We start from the raw sequence: 18,749 nt of genomic DNA, 5'->3' as shown, positions 1-18,749 counted from the left end.
TTTCTGCAAGTTATTGAGGCCTTGGAGGAAACAGTTAACGCTGTTCTAACTGGCAGTGTCATCTTACACTCTCAAATTGGCTCCCAGACACTTCCTTAAAACCATTTAAACTTTTTTCTAATTTAAAAATTTTTTAATTTAAATCTTAATTCTTTTATTTTTATACTTTTTTATTTAAACAACTTTTCAGATCAAGTTTTAGGTTCAAAGTAAAACTGAGCAGAAAGTAGAGATTTCCCACAAGCCCCCCCCCCGTCACGTCTCCACCAGAGAGTACATTATGGCAGGTGATGCACCCATGCTGACTCGCCCCAGCACCCAGAGCCCCAGGCACAGCAGGGCCACTGGGTGCTGCGCATCCTGTGGGTTTAGACGGGTGCACTGCCGTGGACCCACTTACTCATCTCTCCCGTCCCCCAGGCCTTGGAAACCACTGATATTTTCCCCACCTTTCCCAGAATGCCACATGTTGGAATCATATACCATTTGCTCGTTTCAGATTCACTTCTTAGTGATAAAACATTTAAGTTTTCTCCCTGTCTTCATAGCCTGATAAGCTCGTTTCTTTTTAGTGCTGAATAATAATTCCATTGCCTGGACGTGACTACAGTTTATCCATTCAAGTTCGTGCTTTTTCAGATAAATTCTAAATCATTTTATTTTACTGGATGTTCATGGAAGTAATTTAGTAGCTTATTACTTAAGAGTTATTTTGGCAACACACAGCGGAAGCTTCACAGACAGTAGCTGATACAGTGAGGTGTTCACTGCTTGTCCAGCAGGGTCCAGGGGAGGGCAGCCCGGGTGGGAACAGCCACGCTTCCCTCTTCCTCATCCACCACGTAGGACGTGACTCGGGTCTTCACGCCTACAAGACGGCTGTTCCATGGCGGGTGTAGGACTTTTGTTCTAAACAGAAAATAAGGTAAATTTCAGACAAGAGATAGAAACGGCAAAGGCCAAAAAGGGGGTGCGTGCCTGGTGACCCCCCTCTAGGACAGCCTTCACTGGGAGCCCAACCCAACCAGTAGTTTGACTGTGACCCCGTCTGAGGTTGCAGCCTGCCAACGTGGGAACAGTCACCGTAACGGGGCAGAAACCTTCCTGGTTTGCCCGTGGCTGAGGGCTTCCTGGGCTTCGTCTAAGTGGTGTCTGAAGGGTTCCTGGGGCTCACAGTCCTGAAACTAGAGCGTCCTGGCAAATGGGGGAGCAGATGTCTGCGCAGCAGGACAGTGAATTAGCGCTGAGCATTTTATTTGAACACTTTCCAAGCCCGGTACTGTGACTAGGCTCCCAGTTCTTGAATTTTCAGAATTCCTGTTTTTTGTTCAGCGAGACGAGTATGCACTGAGCTGAGTGCGCCAGGCCAGAGGCGGGGAGGTGGGGAGGGCGTGGGGGAGGCTCGCCCCTCTGGAGCTTGAGCTCCTGCGACGAGGTGACAGGTACGACCGCGACGTGCCACGTGTCCGACGCTTAGAGGAAGCAGGGGGGGCCGTCCGTCTGGGAAGGCCCCGCTGGGGTCGGGTCAGGTAACTGTGGCTCGTGGTTCTCTCCTACGTTAACAGCTTGTACTTTTTATCAGACTTTCGAGAGTAGCAGAAGAAACAATAAAGGACTACTTTGAAGCACGTCTTGCTCTGTTAGAACCAGTCTTCCCAATAGCTTGTCACCGTCTCTGCGAGGGGCCAGATTTTTCCATGGATTTTCATTATAAACCCCCACAGAACATACCAGAAGGTAAGCCTGTGTTTTCTCCCACTTTGAAGTCTGACGTTACAAATACTCTGATTTTTAGGCAGAACTCTTTGAACAAAACCGTAACAGATTCCATCATGTGAGAGCAGCTCGGCTGCTCTGGTGGAGAAGGAGCCCGGCTGACACCCGCACGACTTCGAGACGCACCAGCGCTCGTGCTGGTTTAGAAAGTACAGCACTTGGGTCTTAATAGTCATGTTAGTTTTTATTAGAGTTTGATTAAAATTTTAAATGTAGCTTTTAAATTTTAGGTTTTAAGATTTAAGCCCAGAATCAGTGTTTTTCCTGAATTTTATTATCCATAGTTAACAGCCTTGCCGTTTTAAAAAGAAAAAACATCTTGCACCATAGTTAAGTTTAGCAGCAAGAGATGGGAGCCTCAGTGCTGCTTCGCATCCACCTGGCAGGCGGGACTGCGGCCACGGCCACCTCTCGGACAGAAATGGTGCGCGTACTGGGCGCAGGCCACGCTGTCTCTGCCGAAAGGTGGTAGGAAGTTGCGCTCGTTAGTTTTCTTTTAAAAAAAAAAAAAAAGATGAACCACCCATTTTAAACTGATCAGGGACAGCCACTGGTAATGCCTTGGTGGTGAGCTGCGCCGGCGCTGCAGGACCGGTCTGTCCCGACTGTCAGGGGTGTGAGCTCGAGCGGGGGCTGTGGGGCTGGGCCCCCACCGTCCACTGCTCACATGCACACTTTTGTGCGCGTGCGTATCTGCAACCACTAGAAATTGTTTCCGTTCACCTGAAATCTTAACCAAAGATACCACATCATCCTCAGAAGATCCTGGTAGGTTTTCCTGACCCTGGGTACACGCTCCTCAGCCGAGACCTGGAGGAGTCTAAGCCGACACTTGGCGAGACCTCAGGTGACCTAGCAAACTAATCAGGGTCCCTTGTGTCACTGTGTGTGAAACTGGAGTGTTTGTCAGAGAGGTGCCTAAGGAACCCTCTTCCTCCCCGTGGCTGGTCTGTGCGGTTGCCCCGTGTCCTCCCCACTGGGGTCTCGGGGAGCCGACAAGCACCTCCTCCTGGTCAAACCTCAAAACAGCTTGACAGGAAAGACGAGAACCTCTGGACCAGAACCAAGGAAGCATGGTTCTTTGGGTTCTCTGGGATCTCCTTCGTGACTGGCCTGAACCAATGTCTTTGTTAAAGAATGTTTTTTATTATTAAAAGTACAGCTTATGGGGGAGGGTATAGCTCAAGGGTAGAGCATGTGTTTACTGTGCCTGAGGTCCTAGGTTCAATCCCCAGAACCTCCATTAAAATTCTTGGTAATTTTTAAAGCACAGTATGTGCTCTGCTCAAACAATGAATCTTGCAGAATATTTGAGATCCTCAAAAGTTCAAATCTCATGCTTTTTCCTTTAATCAGAAAGTTGAGAAAAGGCAAAATAGTGTGTGGACACAGAGGTGTCTGTGGGTTTGCTTCTGTGGACACTTACACCACTAAGTAACGTAGAAAAAACATTTTTAATTTTTTTCTTGATGGGGAACCGGGGATTGAAGCTGAGACCTCGTGCACAGTAAGTGCACTGAGCTGCTCTCCCCCTGAAAAAGCGTATTTTTAAAAACTCTGTCCGTGAGCTGTCATAGGATTACGTGGACTGAAAGGAGGAGGGTTCTGTGGTTTGCTAGACAAACACCAGCACGTCCTGGGGTTGGAGGCCTGCTCCGTCCTCCCGTGGGAGGGGCTCCGGGAGGTGCCGTGCCAGGTAGGGATTAAAATCTACTTGCATCTCCCTGATTCAGGCTCTGGTGTCCTGCTGTTTATTTTCCACGCGAACTTTCTGGGTAAAGAGGTCATTGCCCGCCTCTGTGGACCGTGTAGCGTACAAGCGGTGGTTTTAAATGATAAATTTCAGCTTCCTGTTTTTCTGGTAAGATTTTCCATGGTTCATTACTGACAAGTATCTTCTCATCAAAAGCACAAAAGGCTTATAAATTTGTTAATCCCATAATCGTGGAGTAAAATTATTCTCAATTTACCAAGTCTTAGAACTAATGTTCTGAACATAAGTTCTTGTGGTGCAAGAAGCCTATTTTTAAATATTATGCCTTTTCATGCAGTATAATCACAAATGTTCACATAAAGAAAATTTAAGGAATTCAAAGGGGAAGAAAAGCATATCTGTTTAAGCTTCAAAAACCCAAACACAGCCACTCTGTAACAGGGCTGTGTTCTGCCTTAGTTTTAATGCATCATTTTAGGTGATAACTGTAGTATATAATTTTGATTTTTATTTATCACGAACATTTAAAAATACAGTGTACAATAACTCATCTATCAGTGGCTGTATAAACCCTTTTTTAATATAAAAATACTCTTGAAGAATGTTTGTGCGTGTTTCTTTTGCCACATTGAGAATTTTTTCCTTAGGTGGGATTAAAATTGATTGGTTATAAATCAAGGGGAAAGTTAAAAAATTACAGCATGTTGCATGATAAATAAATTCAGGTACAAAACTTAAATTCTCTCCTGCATCGCTGAGTCTCAAAGGTCTCTGGATGCAGAAGTCTGTCTGAGGACATACTGACTGACACTGGGGGTCTCTCTCCCTAGGACAGCCACTTCGTTTACTCATTCAGCCCAGCCGCAGGCCTCAACAAGCTCTTCATGCGGCTGACGGAAGCACCCTCTGCCAAGGTGAGGACCTCTCCACATACCCAGTGTCACTAGGAAAGCTGTTCCTCCAGGTAGGAAGCTTTTGGGGCATGTGGCGGTGTTCCTGATGAGCCCAGGGGGCAGTGCTGGACCCTCCAATGCCCAGTGGTACAAAGGAGCCGCAGGTCTCCCCGTGCCCAGCAGCCTGGCTGCTGATGAGGTGCTAGGCTTCGGTACGTAAGAGTCTAACATGTGACAACCTAAAAATCAAATGGTCGCCAACAACCTACACTGATGACCGGTTTGAGAATTCTGCCAAGTAAGGAATGTCTTGACCTTCTGTGTTTTCCCCCTCTTCTAATCTTGATACCTGTGTGCTGTTTCTCTCTCAACAGGTTAAGCTGCTGATAGGTGCATACAGAGTGCAGCTGCAGTGACCACAGAGAAGGGGACAGACTTGTCTTCAGACCTGTTTCTAAACCCGCTGGGAAGCAGATTAGGACCTGGCACAGCTGACACTTGGTTTCATCTGTAAGCCTCTTGCATTTAAGGCCTGTCCTCTGTTACAGTCTGTGAGGGGACACGGTGGGTAAAGCATATCACAAAACAGATGTAAGTACTTGTGCCAGTGTCTGAAATCTCAATGTTATGTCCAGACTGTGTGTTGAAGTTTTTCCACAGTGTGGAATGGTACATATGAGAATTATTTAAGAAAATTAAAACTTTTTAAACTTGGAATTTTTTTAACTATCCCTGATGAATTTTTGTGTTAAAAATTGTAAAGAATCCAGTGAGTGTACACTTACATGTAAGTTACCCAAGGAAACTAATAAATCAAGCCACCTAGATTACAGAAACATGTAAAAAGAAGTTTCTGATTAGTTTTGTAATTGAGAGCCAATGAATTTCATGTACGGTCGTCCCTCAGTATCCACAGGGAGTTGGTTCCAGTAACCACACATCAATACCCCCATGTACTTTAAATCCCCCTGGATCAATCTGTACACTGAGGTGCACATACTGAGGTGCACATGCTGTGTAAACAGCTGTATAGCAAACTCAAGTTTTGCTTTCTGGAACGTTCTGGACATTTTCTTTCCTGCCCTGGATATTTTCCATCCAAGGTGTGTTGAGTCTGTGGACACGGAACCTGCAGGTGCTGAGGGCAGACCACACATCTTGTATGGACGTCTCAGACCTTTACTACCTAACACCTTTTCCTGCAGTTTTCTCAATAAACACCACAGTGTTGGTCTATTTTCTTTCTGCCCAAGTCTCAGGACTTCAAAACAAGGTGGATGCAAAATGTATAGTTTAGCCCAACAATGGCTGGGAATAGACCTTCAACTGTACTGAACCCTGTGCTGGTAACTGCATCTGACTTCACAGCTTTACAGAAAAAAGAAGCAGGAACGTTAAGGGGACGGTAGCAGTACCTGGTTCGCTACACGTAAGAGAAAACGGGCTTTTAAAGAACAATGTGGAGGATACCAACACCTGTACAGGAGCACATTAAAAGAGGACACAGTGCTTATCAACAAGGCAGCAGGGCCATCAGGGTAGGAACCAAGGAGAAAGTCTGGACACAGCTCCTTTGAGAGCTTAGGCTGAGCGGTATGAAAGCAGTGAAGTCAGGAGCAAGGGTAAGATCCTTAACAAGTAAAACCAAGTTACAGGGAGAGCGGGCTGGTGGTTCTCACGGAACCCGGACATCTGGGGTGACTCGCCCACGCCGGCTCCTGCCACCTGTGCCCGACGTGCCTGTGTGCAGCTCTCTGTCCACCGTGGCCTGCAGCTAAGCTCAAGTTCTCTCCGGAAGCAGGTGCACAAGCACACGTGCCCTTCAGTCTGTTTTCCAGAGGATGCACACTCGCCCTTGATGAGGTGGGGATTGACAAGTGCAAACAGCGAATCCTCTTGAGAAACAGCAGTTCCCCAGCAGCCCCTGGGCACTGCACCCAAAGGTGTGCAGACAGGCCAGGCCAGGGCCTCGGGGACCTCGTGACTACACATGCGGCCTCACCTCGGGCCAGACTCATTGAAAAGCAGTTACTACGCAAGTTTTACCTCAGTTTCATCTTAACGTGATTGGAAGTCCTCGCTCCACTTCTCCCCCGCATCTCCAGACTCCGCCAGCACACGTCGTCCCGTCCCAAGCCAGTTCTCTGGGGTGTCTAGGGGCCGCCGTTTGGGGCTCAGGTGCTGCTTTTACAGTCCCGCTCAGCCACATTACACTGACCACTTTTAAAGTTCAGCTACATGCGGAAATCACCCCTGCCGGCCAGGCTCGGCACCCCAAAGGCTGACGGTGAGCGGCCCTGGTAAAGCGTCTGCTGTGAAGCTGACTCTGAGTAAAACCTGGGGAAACAGCCAAGTGCAAGGAGGCCGATGAGCAAAGACGGAGGGAGAAAGGAGAGCCCAGAACATCCACGGTGATGTGAAATGTAGGACGCCTCGTGGCGTATCGTATAAACCCCCAAAGTTACTTTCAACTTGTAAAATGTCACTGGTCTCACAACCACATCTTTACGAGGCCACTTCAAGGACCACTGACGGGATCCACACCACCTCCCTCCGTGCTCTGCTGACTTGCACGTGGTGCTCCTTCTCAACCAAATCTGGGATTTCCAGTCCTGACTCCCCTGCCCGGGTACAGAAGAGCCTTCCCAGTGGGCTGGAAAGTGGGAATGACACTGGAAGTTCACAATTAAAATCAGGAAACAGGCATCCTGAGAGCCCAGAGAGCCACCCCAGTCGGAATCTGAGCCTAACATTTGGCATCAGTTCGATCTGGAAGATTTCCCACCACCGTCTCTGCCTTGCTCATACCCCCCCTTATCTGCCTTCCTTGGGCCAAGGTTTACGTGCTGGAACATGGTTTTTCACACCTGCACAAATTCCTTACGAGTCCGTCCCTACCTTGGGGGCCAGGCTACATGAGGTCGTAACATGAGTTGTAAGGGGGGTTGGGGTTACTCTGCAGCGCTAACATTCCCCGTTAGCCAACAAGGGCGCCAAGGGGGCAGGCGTACGATTCAGGAGAACAAACCTGAATCAAGAGGGGGAGTCTGCGCTACTCCGGACACTTCAGACATGGTTTTCTGAGTGTCATTACTCACAGCCATTAATTGTTTCTGAGGACTAAGAAATTCACAAATAAAACAAGTTTTTTCTAGCTTGCTTCTCCTGTGTTAAAATAATTCCTCCCACAAGATGGCCTGACTAGGGGAGGCGGGAGACACACTCCTTGCTGGGGAACAGGAGGCGTATCTGCAGCCTGTGTTTCTAAAGGAAGGACGAGGCTCTCTGGCTGATGTGGTCTGCATGACCTGAAATTCTCACACCACAGGCAGCTTCCAGGGCAGGAGCAGGACTAGATCAGAGTAACCAGTGAGGGGGTGAGGGAAGAAATACACTTAAAATGGTACCTTCTGGGTATGTCAGGTGACAGTATACACCAGCACAACTCTGTCTGAAGGATCCCACAGTGTAAGCATGTCCGTAGGATTCTGTGTCTAACTTAACAAAATAATAGGAAAGCTGTTACCCTCTATAGAAGCGTAGAAACAACAGGGGAGAAGGAGCTGGGGTCCCTTGCCTGGCTCTTGATTTTATGATAATAAACCGTTTTTAAGATGACACGCTTTCCAAAAGAATGCAAGACAAATTTTAGACATGCATCCACTGAGCCCTGTTTAATACGTCATTTCTGTCCTCAGTCCAGTTCTACCTAAAGACAAGTCAATGCACAGTTATTATCGGTGAGGACAGACAAGGGCAATTTGGAGCTAAAAATAACCTCAAATCTTTCTGGAAGAAGCAGGCAGGCCGAGGAGAAAGGGTTCCAACCTCACGCAACATGATGCACGTGGTCCCACCAACGCAGCACCCAGACAGCCTGGCGCACAGAGAATGACAGCGGGGGCAGGTGTGGCCGGCGCTGACCCACCTGGAGGGGAGGACGACAACATCTCCTGCTCTCTCAACTTCAATTCGCACTGGAAGCCAAGGTTCATGTAGCTTCATCCACATTTTCTTTTATCCTAGGAATACAGTAACGTCAGATTTAGCCTTTCGAAAATCAGTTTCAATAATCAATTAAAAAACAAGTGTTAACTCATTTCTTAAAGTTGGTAACTAATCAGGGCCTCTTGTCTGGGCTGCTGGCCCTCAGTGCATCACAGGAGACCCTCCCTCACAGCCCGGAGTCCTGCGTGGGCTCCCAGCTCCTCTGCTTGTACCAGGGCAGGGCGGGGCTGTGCTTCACCAGAAAAGCCTTCCCCACCTAACGTGGGGACCAGGGCTCCCCTGAGAGAGCACGTGGACCCCAGATTTTCCACTGGGGTCCAGACTTACGTTTACCACTGTCTCGTCTTTATAACACACCTGACACAGTGGTGCACAGTTACAACTGAGAAAGAAATACCCAGATCTGTGCTCGGTGTTTTTAACATAGGGGTACATGACCAAAAGATACTGGAAATAACCATCCTAGATTAGTAGTTTTCAACACCCATCTGGGTCTCAAATTCAGTTGAGCATTGGATAAAGTAATGAGCCTTTCCCCAAAAAAACGCATGAATGTTACATCTAGAAACCCTGCATGTGATTTAAGCAGCTTCATGGGCTCCACTAAGACACTTCAACAATCCAACAGGATCATAGCCCCAGTTTCAAAGTCTTAAATTTTTGTCAAGGAATGGCATAAATTAAAAAATTTTCTATACTTCCACCTGCAACTACCATTCCTACACTTGTTTTGTAAGTGTGGTACTTCTGTATGCACTGCCGTTGGTAAAGTTAACACTGACAATTAGAATAAACAGAACTGTCAGTCACAATAGACAACTGTATCACTTAAAGACACAGTAACACCACCTCAGGACCACTAAACTTGTAACCGGGTCTTCTCAACTTCTCAAAAATGGGAACCTGCAAATTTTACAAAGCATGAACTACACTAAACCTAGAAAGAGAATCTCCAGGTATTAGAAACTTCTGGTTGGCGACAGTCTTTTAAAAGAGTGGCTAATCTTAGTGCTTTTCAATGTTCACAAGCAGAATCTGGAATGCTGCGTAAGGAAGTGGTCTTACAACCAAGTGGCCAGGCTGACTATGCACTGGGCTGCGATCAACGCTGATCACCTGCCACCTGCGCCCACTCAGTGTGCTCACGAGTGGGGCATTCTACTCTGTGAGGTCCTGCAAGGCTGAGGCACTAATATTTCCTTATCCTGAAGAACAGCCAAACATGAAAAGAAAAATCAGCCCAATAACTGCATTTAAAGGAAAGGTCTTCCTTAACTGGAATCTTAAACCCTAACTGTAACAAGACTGACACAAAAGTAGTCTCTTTTTAATTAATTTTAGGGTAGAACTGGGCCAGTAAGAACTGTCTGTGAGTTAACACCAAGGCATCTGAGTTGGTAAGAAGGACATTAGACTAAGGCTCTAACCACGCCAACACGTGAACTGTCAAAACCCAGAAAAGGATGTCCACAGCGGCGCACGGGGAAGAACACTCGCCAGAAACCAGCCTGAAAGGGGATCATCTGCCCTCCCGTGGGCCTGACCAGCTCGCTCTGCGGCAGGGTCTCCTGAGAAACACCGCGAGTTTGCAGCTATGGCGGGGAGTGTCCACACCGGCAGAATCACCATTTTATTCCAATGTTAACAGATTCTCTTTAAGTAGCAAATAATGTATCTTCAAAGAGCATAGGGAGGTGGTGTGTGATTAAGAAAATAATACATCAAAAAGGATAAGGCCAAAGACACAAAAGCCATCCTTCCTCAAGGAAAGCCGAGAGCGCCGGTGAAAGCAGCGGATCTGTGACACTCGTGACACAGCTGCAAGCTCCTCCTACTTTCTGATGTCATAAAATCTCCACTGGTGAACAAATGATACAAGAAAATTAACTTCCAGTTAACTGAATTAACTAGAAGACAAATTTTCTCAACAGGCTTAATGTTCACATAGACTCTTTTGGACTGAAAAGTTGCAATAAAATAAAAATAGCAAACTAAGGCTTTGGTTTTCTATCAAATCCATGGACCTTCTGCCCAAGTCAGCATGCCAGGCACCACAGTGTAAGTTCAATTAGATAATAACTACCATCTTTCAGCTGACACGTAAAAATCCGTAGTTTGAGCGTTCGATTCTGGATTCCCAAAACCATTTGGCTTTTCAGAATTCTAATAAAGCTACCCGTGCTTTTTTTTTTTTTTTTTTTTTAAAGTAGGTTTCACACAGATCCATGGGTTTACATCAGGGAGCAATGAACCCACAGGACCTGGTTATAAATAGCAGACCGGGATGAACAGGAGAAAGGCAAGTGTTCCCTGGCGAAAAGCGTATGGAAAGGAATTCAACATCAGAAGTAAGGAGGGAGACGCAAATTAAAACAGTGGCAAATGCTGGCACGGCTGACGACAGGGCCTGGGCACTCTCCCCACGTCAGGCCCGCGGTGGGTGAGCCATACAAGGATGCTCCTAATGACCAAACTGGACACGACTCAGCATCAGCGGGAGACGGGCAGCACATGGCTCGTTCCCATCATGGTCGTAACAGCTGAGGCTCAAACACAGCATCAAGTGGAAAAAGCCAGAGGCAACGTGCACACGTTCCACCTGCACGAAGTTCAGAATCCGGAGACACTACCCTGCGGAGGCTGGAGGGGCTGGGAGAGAGCTCGTGAGAGCTGCCGTTAGGAGCCTGAGGCTGGCAAGCCAGACGAAACTCACCAGTTCTGCATGACAGCCCAGTCCAGATATTCAAAGAGCAAGATTTAAAGTATTTTTAAAGAATCAGAAAAAAATTATTTTAAAGTTCGTGTAGCAAATCAAAATTAAGAAATAAGTAGGTAAAATAAGGTCATGTTCAAACAAATAGGTAGAAATCATTTATCATTCATAAACATTTGATAACACTGAAATCTGGAAAATATAATAAAGACTGGAACTTTTATATTGCCACAAGGCACATTTTTTTCAGCTTTATTGGGGGCAACTAACATTTTCAGCAAAATAATGTACTGATATTATATACCATCTTTTTCTTCAAAAGTCATAAATACACTGTAATTATCAATGTAAAGTTCAGCAAAGACTCATGAAATCTAATAAAGTACAAATTGATGATTTTATCAAACATGACTAATGCTTCTGAGAAAAGTTAAAATTCATCATTTTCCAAGACCAAGACCGTATCAATCTGCCATCTCTGTGAGCAACTGCGATGAGATTTAAAAAAAAGGGGGGGAGGTTTGGAATAGAAAGACAACACTGGAAATTTTCAAACTTACTTTTGTCCCCAAATTCCTACAAAGGCATTTCAAGGAAAAAACAGAAAGCAAAACTGTTTAAAACAAAAAGAAAGCCATCGGCATCATCCTCTGGTGATCACCACGATTTCTCAAGTGTCCTCCCCACAGAGTCAAAGAAAACCTGCCTGTAAGTCGCATGACAGGTTACGTTTTAACAACAAGCCGGACCACAGCAACGACAGGCAGCACTTAGCTCAAGACATGATCACTGTGGAGCTACCTGCTCAGCCTCCACTATTTTCTTTAAAAGTTCAATACTTCAAGTAAATTACTGCAGGAGTTATTTCGTGAATTCACATACAACGTTCGTTCACGTGTAACAAAAAGGCACTGAATGAATTGTCAAATGACATTCAGAGGTTTATTTTTCAACATATACTCAAAACCACTTAAAAGCAGCACATACTCGGGGAACTAAATTCAGTACCTTGTAAAGGCCTGTAATGACAAAGAACATGGAAATGAGAGAGAGAGAGAGAGAATATGTGTGTGTGTGTGTGTGTGTGTGTGTGTGTGTGTGTGTGTGTGTGTGTGTGTGTGTGTGTGTGTGTGTGTGTGTGTGTGTGTGTGTGACTGAATCGCTGTGCTGTCCGCCAGGAACTAACACAGCACTGTACACTGACTATACTTTTTTTAAACAGCCACCTACTGTTACTCTGAAGACACCATGTAAGTCACCTAACCAGGAAAAGTACGTCTTACAGAATTAAACCGCATCACAGTGCTGTACGGGGGAGAAGTCAGACGCCAAACCAGCCTAATGTGCATTTCTGTGAGGTGATCGTCAGTTTAAATCCACTTCGACACAGGCTGGAGAGCAGGTGCTGGACCCCCAGTGATGAGGCCCCTGCAGTCTGGACACCGAGCCCACCCTGCTGAGAACGTGGCCCGAGTCTGCGCGTCCCAACGTGTGTTTAAGTGAAACTACTCTGAGCTGGCTGAATGTTTTAATGCTTTGTTCTGAACACAAGATACCAACACATCTTCTCTTATAAAGGGACTGAAAAGTCTAAAAACAGAAGGGAGAGTTTAAAAACAATTCTTGTGCCACATTTCTGTGTGTCACATTTTTTAAATGCATAAAATTTCCTGTTTATTGATCATTGCTGAGTTTGAGAAATTGAGACTATTCAAACCAGACTAACAGAGAACACAAAAACAAGGTATATAAAAAAAAAACCCGTAATATACTGTCATGAATCTCACTTCTCAAACTTCTCATGCCTCCACCTCACTTGCATGTGAACATGCTCCATCAGCAAACGCCCTGGGCACCTGCACACTGGCTCGCAGTGCTGGCCCGTGGGCCCCACACCTCCTCTGCAGGGTGACACAGACCTCCTGGATGGCACGTGCACCACGGAAGACCTCCCCAAAGTCCCTTGTGTAGACCAAGTATGTTTCTTCTCTTTTTCAGTCACCGTGAGGGCTAAGAGAACACTCAGTGTGTTCAAAACTGTGTAGTGTACAGATATCCCATGCTCCTGGACTGTAAGAACCAGTATTGTTAAAATGGTCACACTGCCCAAGGCAATCTACAGATTTAATGCAATCCCTACCGAATTACCCAGGACATATTTCACAGAACTAGAACAAATCATAGTAAAATTTATATGGAACCACAAAAGACCTAGAATTGCCAAAGCATTACTGGAGAAAGAAAGAGGCTGGAGGAATAACTCTCCCAGACTTCAGACAATACTATAGAGCTACAGTCATCAAGACAGCATGGTATTGGTACCAAAACAGACATATTGGACCAATGGAACAGAACAGAGAGCCCAGAAATGAACCCACAAACTTTTGGTCACCTCATCTTCGACAAAGGAGGCAAGAATATACAATGGAATAAAGACAGTCTCTTCAGCAAATGGTGTTGGGAAAACTGGACAGCAGCATGTAAAACAATGAAGCTAGAACACTCCCTCACACCACACACAAAAATCAACTCAAAATGGATCAAAGGCTTAAATGTAAGACAAGATACAATAAACCTCCTAGAAGAAAATTTAGGCAAAACGGTATCTGACACACATCTCAAAAATGTTCTCCTAGGGCAGTCGACCCAAGCAATAGAAATAAAAGCAAGAATAAACAAATGGGATCTAATGAAACTTACAAGCTTCTGCACAGGAAAGGAGACCATAAGTAAAACAAAACGACAACCTACGGAATGGGAGAAAATTTTTCCAAAAGATGAAACTGACAAAGGCTTGATCTCCAGAATATATGAGCAGCTCATACGACTTAATAAGAAAAAAACAACCCATTCCAAAAATGGGCAGAAGACCTAAACAAGCAATTCTCCAAGGAAGACATACAAATGATCAATAGGCACATGAAAAAATGCCCCATATCACTAATTATCAGAGAAATGCAAATCAAAACTACAATGAAGTATCACCTCACACCAGTCAGAATGGCCATCATTCAAAAGCCCACAAATGACAAATGCTGGAGAGGCTGTGGAGAAAGGGGAACCCTCCTACACTGCTGGTGGGAATGCAGTTTGGCGCAGCCACTGTGGAAAACAGTATGGAGATTCCTCAAAAGACTAGGAATAGACTTACCATAGGACACAGGAATTCCGCTCCTGGGCATATATCCAGAAGGAACCCTACTTCAAAATGACATCTGCACTCCAATGTTCATAGCAGCACTATTTACAATAGCCAAGACATGGAAACAGCCTAAATGTCCATCAACAGATGGCTGGCTGGATAGAGAAGATGTGGTGTATTTATACAATGGAAAACTATTCAGCCATAAAAACCGACAACATATCGCCATTTGCAGCAACATAGATGTTGCTGGAGAATGTCATTCTAAGTGAAGTAAGCCAGAAGGAGAAAGAAAAATACCATATGAGATCGCTCATATCTGGAATCTAAAAAAAAGAGAAGAGAAAAGAAAAAGACAAATGAACATAAATACAAAACAGAAACAGACTCACAGACATAGAATACAAACTTTTGGTTGCCAGGGGAGGAGGGTGGGAAGGGACAGACTGGGAGCTGGAAATTTGTAGATACTGACAGGTATACATAGAGTAGATAAACAAGATTATACTGTATAGCACAGGGAAATACATACAAGATCTTGAGGTAGCTCACGGTGACAAAGAATGTTAACAATGAATATGCAGTATGTCCACGTATGACTGAAAAACTGTGCTCTACACTGGAAATTGACACATTGTAAAATGACTATAACTCAGTAAAACAAACTTTTCAAAACAACTGGTATAAAGAAATCTCATTTTGACTCTACTAACGAATGCAGTGTGACTTTAAAAAACCCGCCTGTTCACAGATTCCACGGAAGTGCAGTAAACACACGTATGAGGGTCCCTGCGCCTTCAAGAACTCACAGCAGTGCACCCCTCGGCACACTAGATGAAAATCACTTAATTTCAACAGGAACAACTGGAATTTAACTGGAACTACTCACTTACTAGCCGCTACTACTGCAGTCAAACTAGAAGGCCTAGGCAGGCTTTAAACAGATGCCCCAGAACAATGTCCGTAATGAAAAGGCACAGAACATGGGGGCGTGCTCCTAGTGAGACAGACAGAGAGCTGAAAGAAATCCCAAATGTGTGACCGAGTTGTCCCCCGAATGACTGAAAACGAGCAAACATTTTTAAATGATACCCACCAGGCTGAAACCCAGACCCACGCTTCTCACCCCATTCCTGGCACAGATCAGGAGTCTCGAGGCCCTCCCCTCGTGTCTCCACCCAGGACTCAGCACACAGCCTCAGTTTACGACCATGCGAGCCAGGCCGCCTACCCTCTGCTCCTCCGTCTCCACTAGTCAGCTTGGTTTGCCTGTATTTTCTGGCTCCCCCTGTCCAGTCTCTGTGAACCGCTAAGTCTCTTTGAGACATGAGCCAGGTCATGTCACCGCCAGCCGGGCCCCCAAACGACTCCCTATCTGGGACCCCGGGTCCCAGCCCGGGGCTCGGGCCGCAGTCTCACAGCCTGCACCGCCCCAGGGGAAGCAGATTCATTGGACGACAAGAATCTTAACTTCTCGTACGTACAAAGCACAGCTACACTTACAGTGTATGAGCAGCTCTCTGTGATGCCACAATGTCCGGGGGGTCCTCAATCAGAAAAGAGGGGGTCTGAGAACACCCGTGCCTTGTTCACTCAACCCCAGCTAAGCCCCCTGTTTCCACTTCCTGGCGGGTCACCCCCATGCTGGAACCAGGTTCACCTTCAACCTCCAACTCCTGTCCTCTCTTGTCACGGTCACCAGCTCAAAGGTCCCTCATCTCCAGGGCAGTCTCCCCGGGCAGCCCACCTGAAACAAGCTGCTGCTGACCTGAGATGCAGCCGGGCCAAGGGGCTCCGAGCACAGGGCGCGTGGGTCTGAGCACCACCCAGAGGGCAACGCTGCCCACTCTCCAGCCCCACCCAGGAGACAGGACCTCATGATAACAGAGGATACTGGAATGAAATGACCTGGGACCAAGGAGAGTCCCATTTTTCAAACAGCAAACTGCACTCATTCAGTCTTTGGGTGTACCTGTACACACAACTGTTCATCACTATCTTAAGAGACAAAATTTTTAACTTAAAATAATTCATTTTGCTATGAAGTGTTCAAATTTATGTAATAATTCACTGAATTATAAACCAATAAAATTCCTTGAGGATGAATACAAGTGTTTTTAAATTTTATTAATTCTAGGTAAAACTAACTTAAAATACAGCTTGGAGCCTCCATCATTTTTTGGTTTGTAAATGTCTCTCGCTCCCTCCAGTATTTCCAAATAGCTCAAGATTTGAAATTCAAAAGGAAACTTTAATATGAACCAAAACAAGGGAGGAGAGACTCCTCCAGAAGGAAGATTTCATGGCTCTTTCCATTCTCGACATTTAAGACACGGAACTCAAGTCAGGCACGCACCATTAATAACATTCATTCCCACCACTGAAGAACTGTAGGGTTTTTTTAATGAAAGGTTTCTAAATTCAGTCAAGCACCCTCCTCCATCACAAAAGAGCCACTGTTAACCCAGTGCAGTGGCTCCGGTAAGGTCAACTGTTCAGCACGTCACTTAAAAACCCTGACATACTGATACTCTCCCCAACACGTTAACATAGTTTATACAATGAAATAGGTGTGTATTTAATGTAATCTAATATTCAGAGCACAAGAAAGCTCTCCCCAGGTCAGTCATATCTCTGTTTCTAAACCTTTACTATCACCTGCAACAATTCCATCAGTTCTTATCAACATCTGATCTGCACTGACGGTTTGCACTTGGCTGAGGGCTACAGGGGATACAGTTAAACCTTCACCGTCCATAGTCAGGACAGCCAGCATCTAAAAAACGTGAAAAATACACATACCCAAGGACCCAGCAATTCAAGTGGTAGAAATTTCATCCTACAGACATGTGCACACACAGGGGCCATAACATGTATCCAACAACATGCTACAGAGCACTAACAGGGAAGAGAAAGAGAACACCAAGCACTGTCCAGAAACGGTCTGGTACACACACCTCACAGTGACCCACCAGTGAGCGTAGAGAGCAAGGGACCTCTGATCCCGAACAGTGTCCAAAACAGGATACCGTGAGTGAGTAAGCAAATGGTAAAAGTGTGCCCGCGTCTGTATTAAGAAAGAATACAAATACGCCTTGAGTGCACAGAACCTTCTGGAAAGACACACAAGGAATGAGTAATAGTGGCTGCCCTTGGACAGAGAAGCCAGGTGCTGGGGGTGGGAGGAGGGAGGTGGCGGCACAAAGAAATCCTCCCTGGGCACCACCATGCATTTCCACGCTAGTGTACCAGATGAATCTTGTTCAAAAATGTCAGTATTACGTTGAGCTTAGTTTACGCATCGGTAGTATTTGGAGGCTAGATGATTTTTATTAGGTGTTAATGCCTTTTAAACTACAAGAGTGAAGTAAAGGTTAGCTCTAGATCTCACAGAAGGACCTGAACAACGGCTGCAGTACCTACGGGGCTTATTAGGTAACGCTGAAGTTTGATGAGTAAGAGAACAGGGTCATCTCTCCGGGTCCACACTTCCACGTGCTGGCCATTAATCAAGTATGAGTAAAATGAGTGTTTAATAAGTGTCCATTTCTATAGCATGCTTCTTTCTGCAGTTAATGCAACTGCAGAATGCTATGGAGACTTACAGGCTTGGCTGCATTCCAGGATGAGACTCAGTCCACCAAGCCCTTCAAGATCGACCTGAACAGCTACATGTAGATGCGCAGAGGGTGCATCAGCCCCGGAACCACATAAATTCTGCACTGGGGACTGTTTGTTTCACACTTTCATTTATCAACTGGTGCTTGCTTTGTTGACGACAATCAAAACTGTCGAGCCAAGACCATTTCCCAAGCAACACGATTTTACATACTGAACAACTCTTCTGGACGTCACAAGGTCTGAAGACCTTCATCCTGACCTTGCTGTTCTGTTGCTGGGAAGCTGGGAACACCAAAATTATGTGCCTTGGGGATAAAAACCAGTCACTCTTGCGTTTCTTCCACATAATCACCCCAACATTCAATTAACCACCATGTCCTGACCACGTTGTAATTAACTGATGTATCTTGATTTCTATTCCCTCTCCTTTTCCAGGTCTCAACTGGTTTCCCTGCCTGCAGTCAGAGTTACTACAAACGCATCCTTCCACAGTCTAGTTAACCTTTCTGAAATACAAAGCTTACCACCAACACTCTTGCCAAAACATTCCTATGGGTTCCTTATCACAGAATAAGATCTGACTAGTTTTCCAGTCTCTTTTGGGGTAACTACTAGCGTCATAGACATGTATGAGCCGCCAACCTTTGTTCCTAACTTCCCTGACACCACCTGCTCCCAGAACAAGGTATAACTCACCTCAGAGATGCCACCAGGACATCTCTACCTCCCCAAATCCTTGGACACACCCCTCATGTCCTCCCCCTTGTGTCTGACAGGGTCCGCGAACCCTCCCAGCCTAAGCAGGTATGCTGTCTCCCACTAACCCTATGTGAACCCTCCCCAATTCATTTACCCTACTTTCTTTTATCTTCTCCAAACTCC

The 18,749-nt window shown here is 45.8% G+C and overlaps 1 protein-coding gene and 1 long non-coding RNA gene across 2 annotated transcripts in view; one reads left to right on the top strand and one right to left on the bottom strand.

Annotated features, from left to right (window-relative positions):
• Positions 1–5,100, top strand: part of MPHOSPH8 (M-phase phosphoprotein 8) — a 38,266-nt gene extending 33,166 nt beyond the window's left edge. The window contains exons 11-14 of the mRNA XM_031465674.2: positions 1,583–1,737; positions 3,510–3,637; positions 4,321–4,404; positions 4,758–5,100. Of these exons, the coding sequence (XP_031321534.1) occupies positions 1,583–1,737; positions 3,510–3,637; positions 4,321–4,404; positions 4,758–4,799 (409 nt within the window). The 3' untranslated portion in view covers positions 4,800–5,100. The remainder of the gene's footprint in view (positions 1–1,582; positions 1,738–3,509; positions 3,638–4,320; positions 4,405–4,757) is intronic.
• Positions 150–6,569, bottom strand: LOC116157137 (uncharacterized). The gene is made up of 2 exons (XR_004141037.2): positions 6,430–6,569; positions 150–909 (listed from the first exon to the last, which is right to left on the bottom strand). It is a non-coding gene; the product is annotated as an uncharacterized LOC116157137 (long non-coding RNA).
• Positions 6,570–18,749: the final 12,180 nt, after the last annotated feature.

This window comes from Camelus dromedarius, chromosome 13 (assembly GCF_036321535.1).
Source record: "Camelus dromedarius isolate mCamDro1 chromosome 13, mCamDro1.pat, whole genome shotgun sequence".
Taxonomy (NCBI): domain Eukaryota; kingdom Metazoa; phylum Chordata; class Mammalia; order Artiodactyla; family Camelidae; genus Camelus; species Camelus dromedarius.
This window is presented reverse-complemented; position numbering and strand designations above follow the sequence as displayed.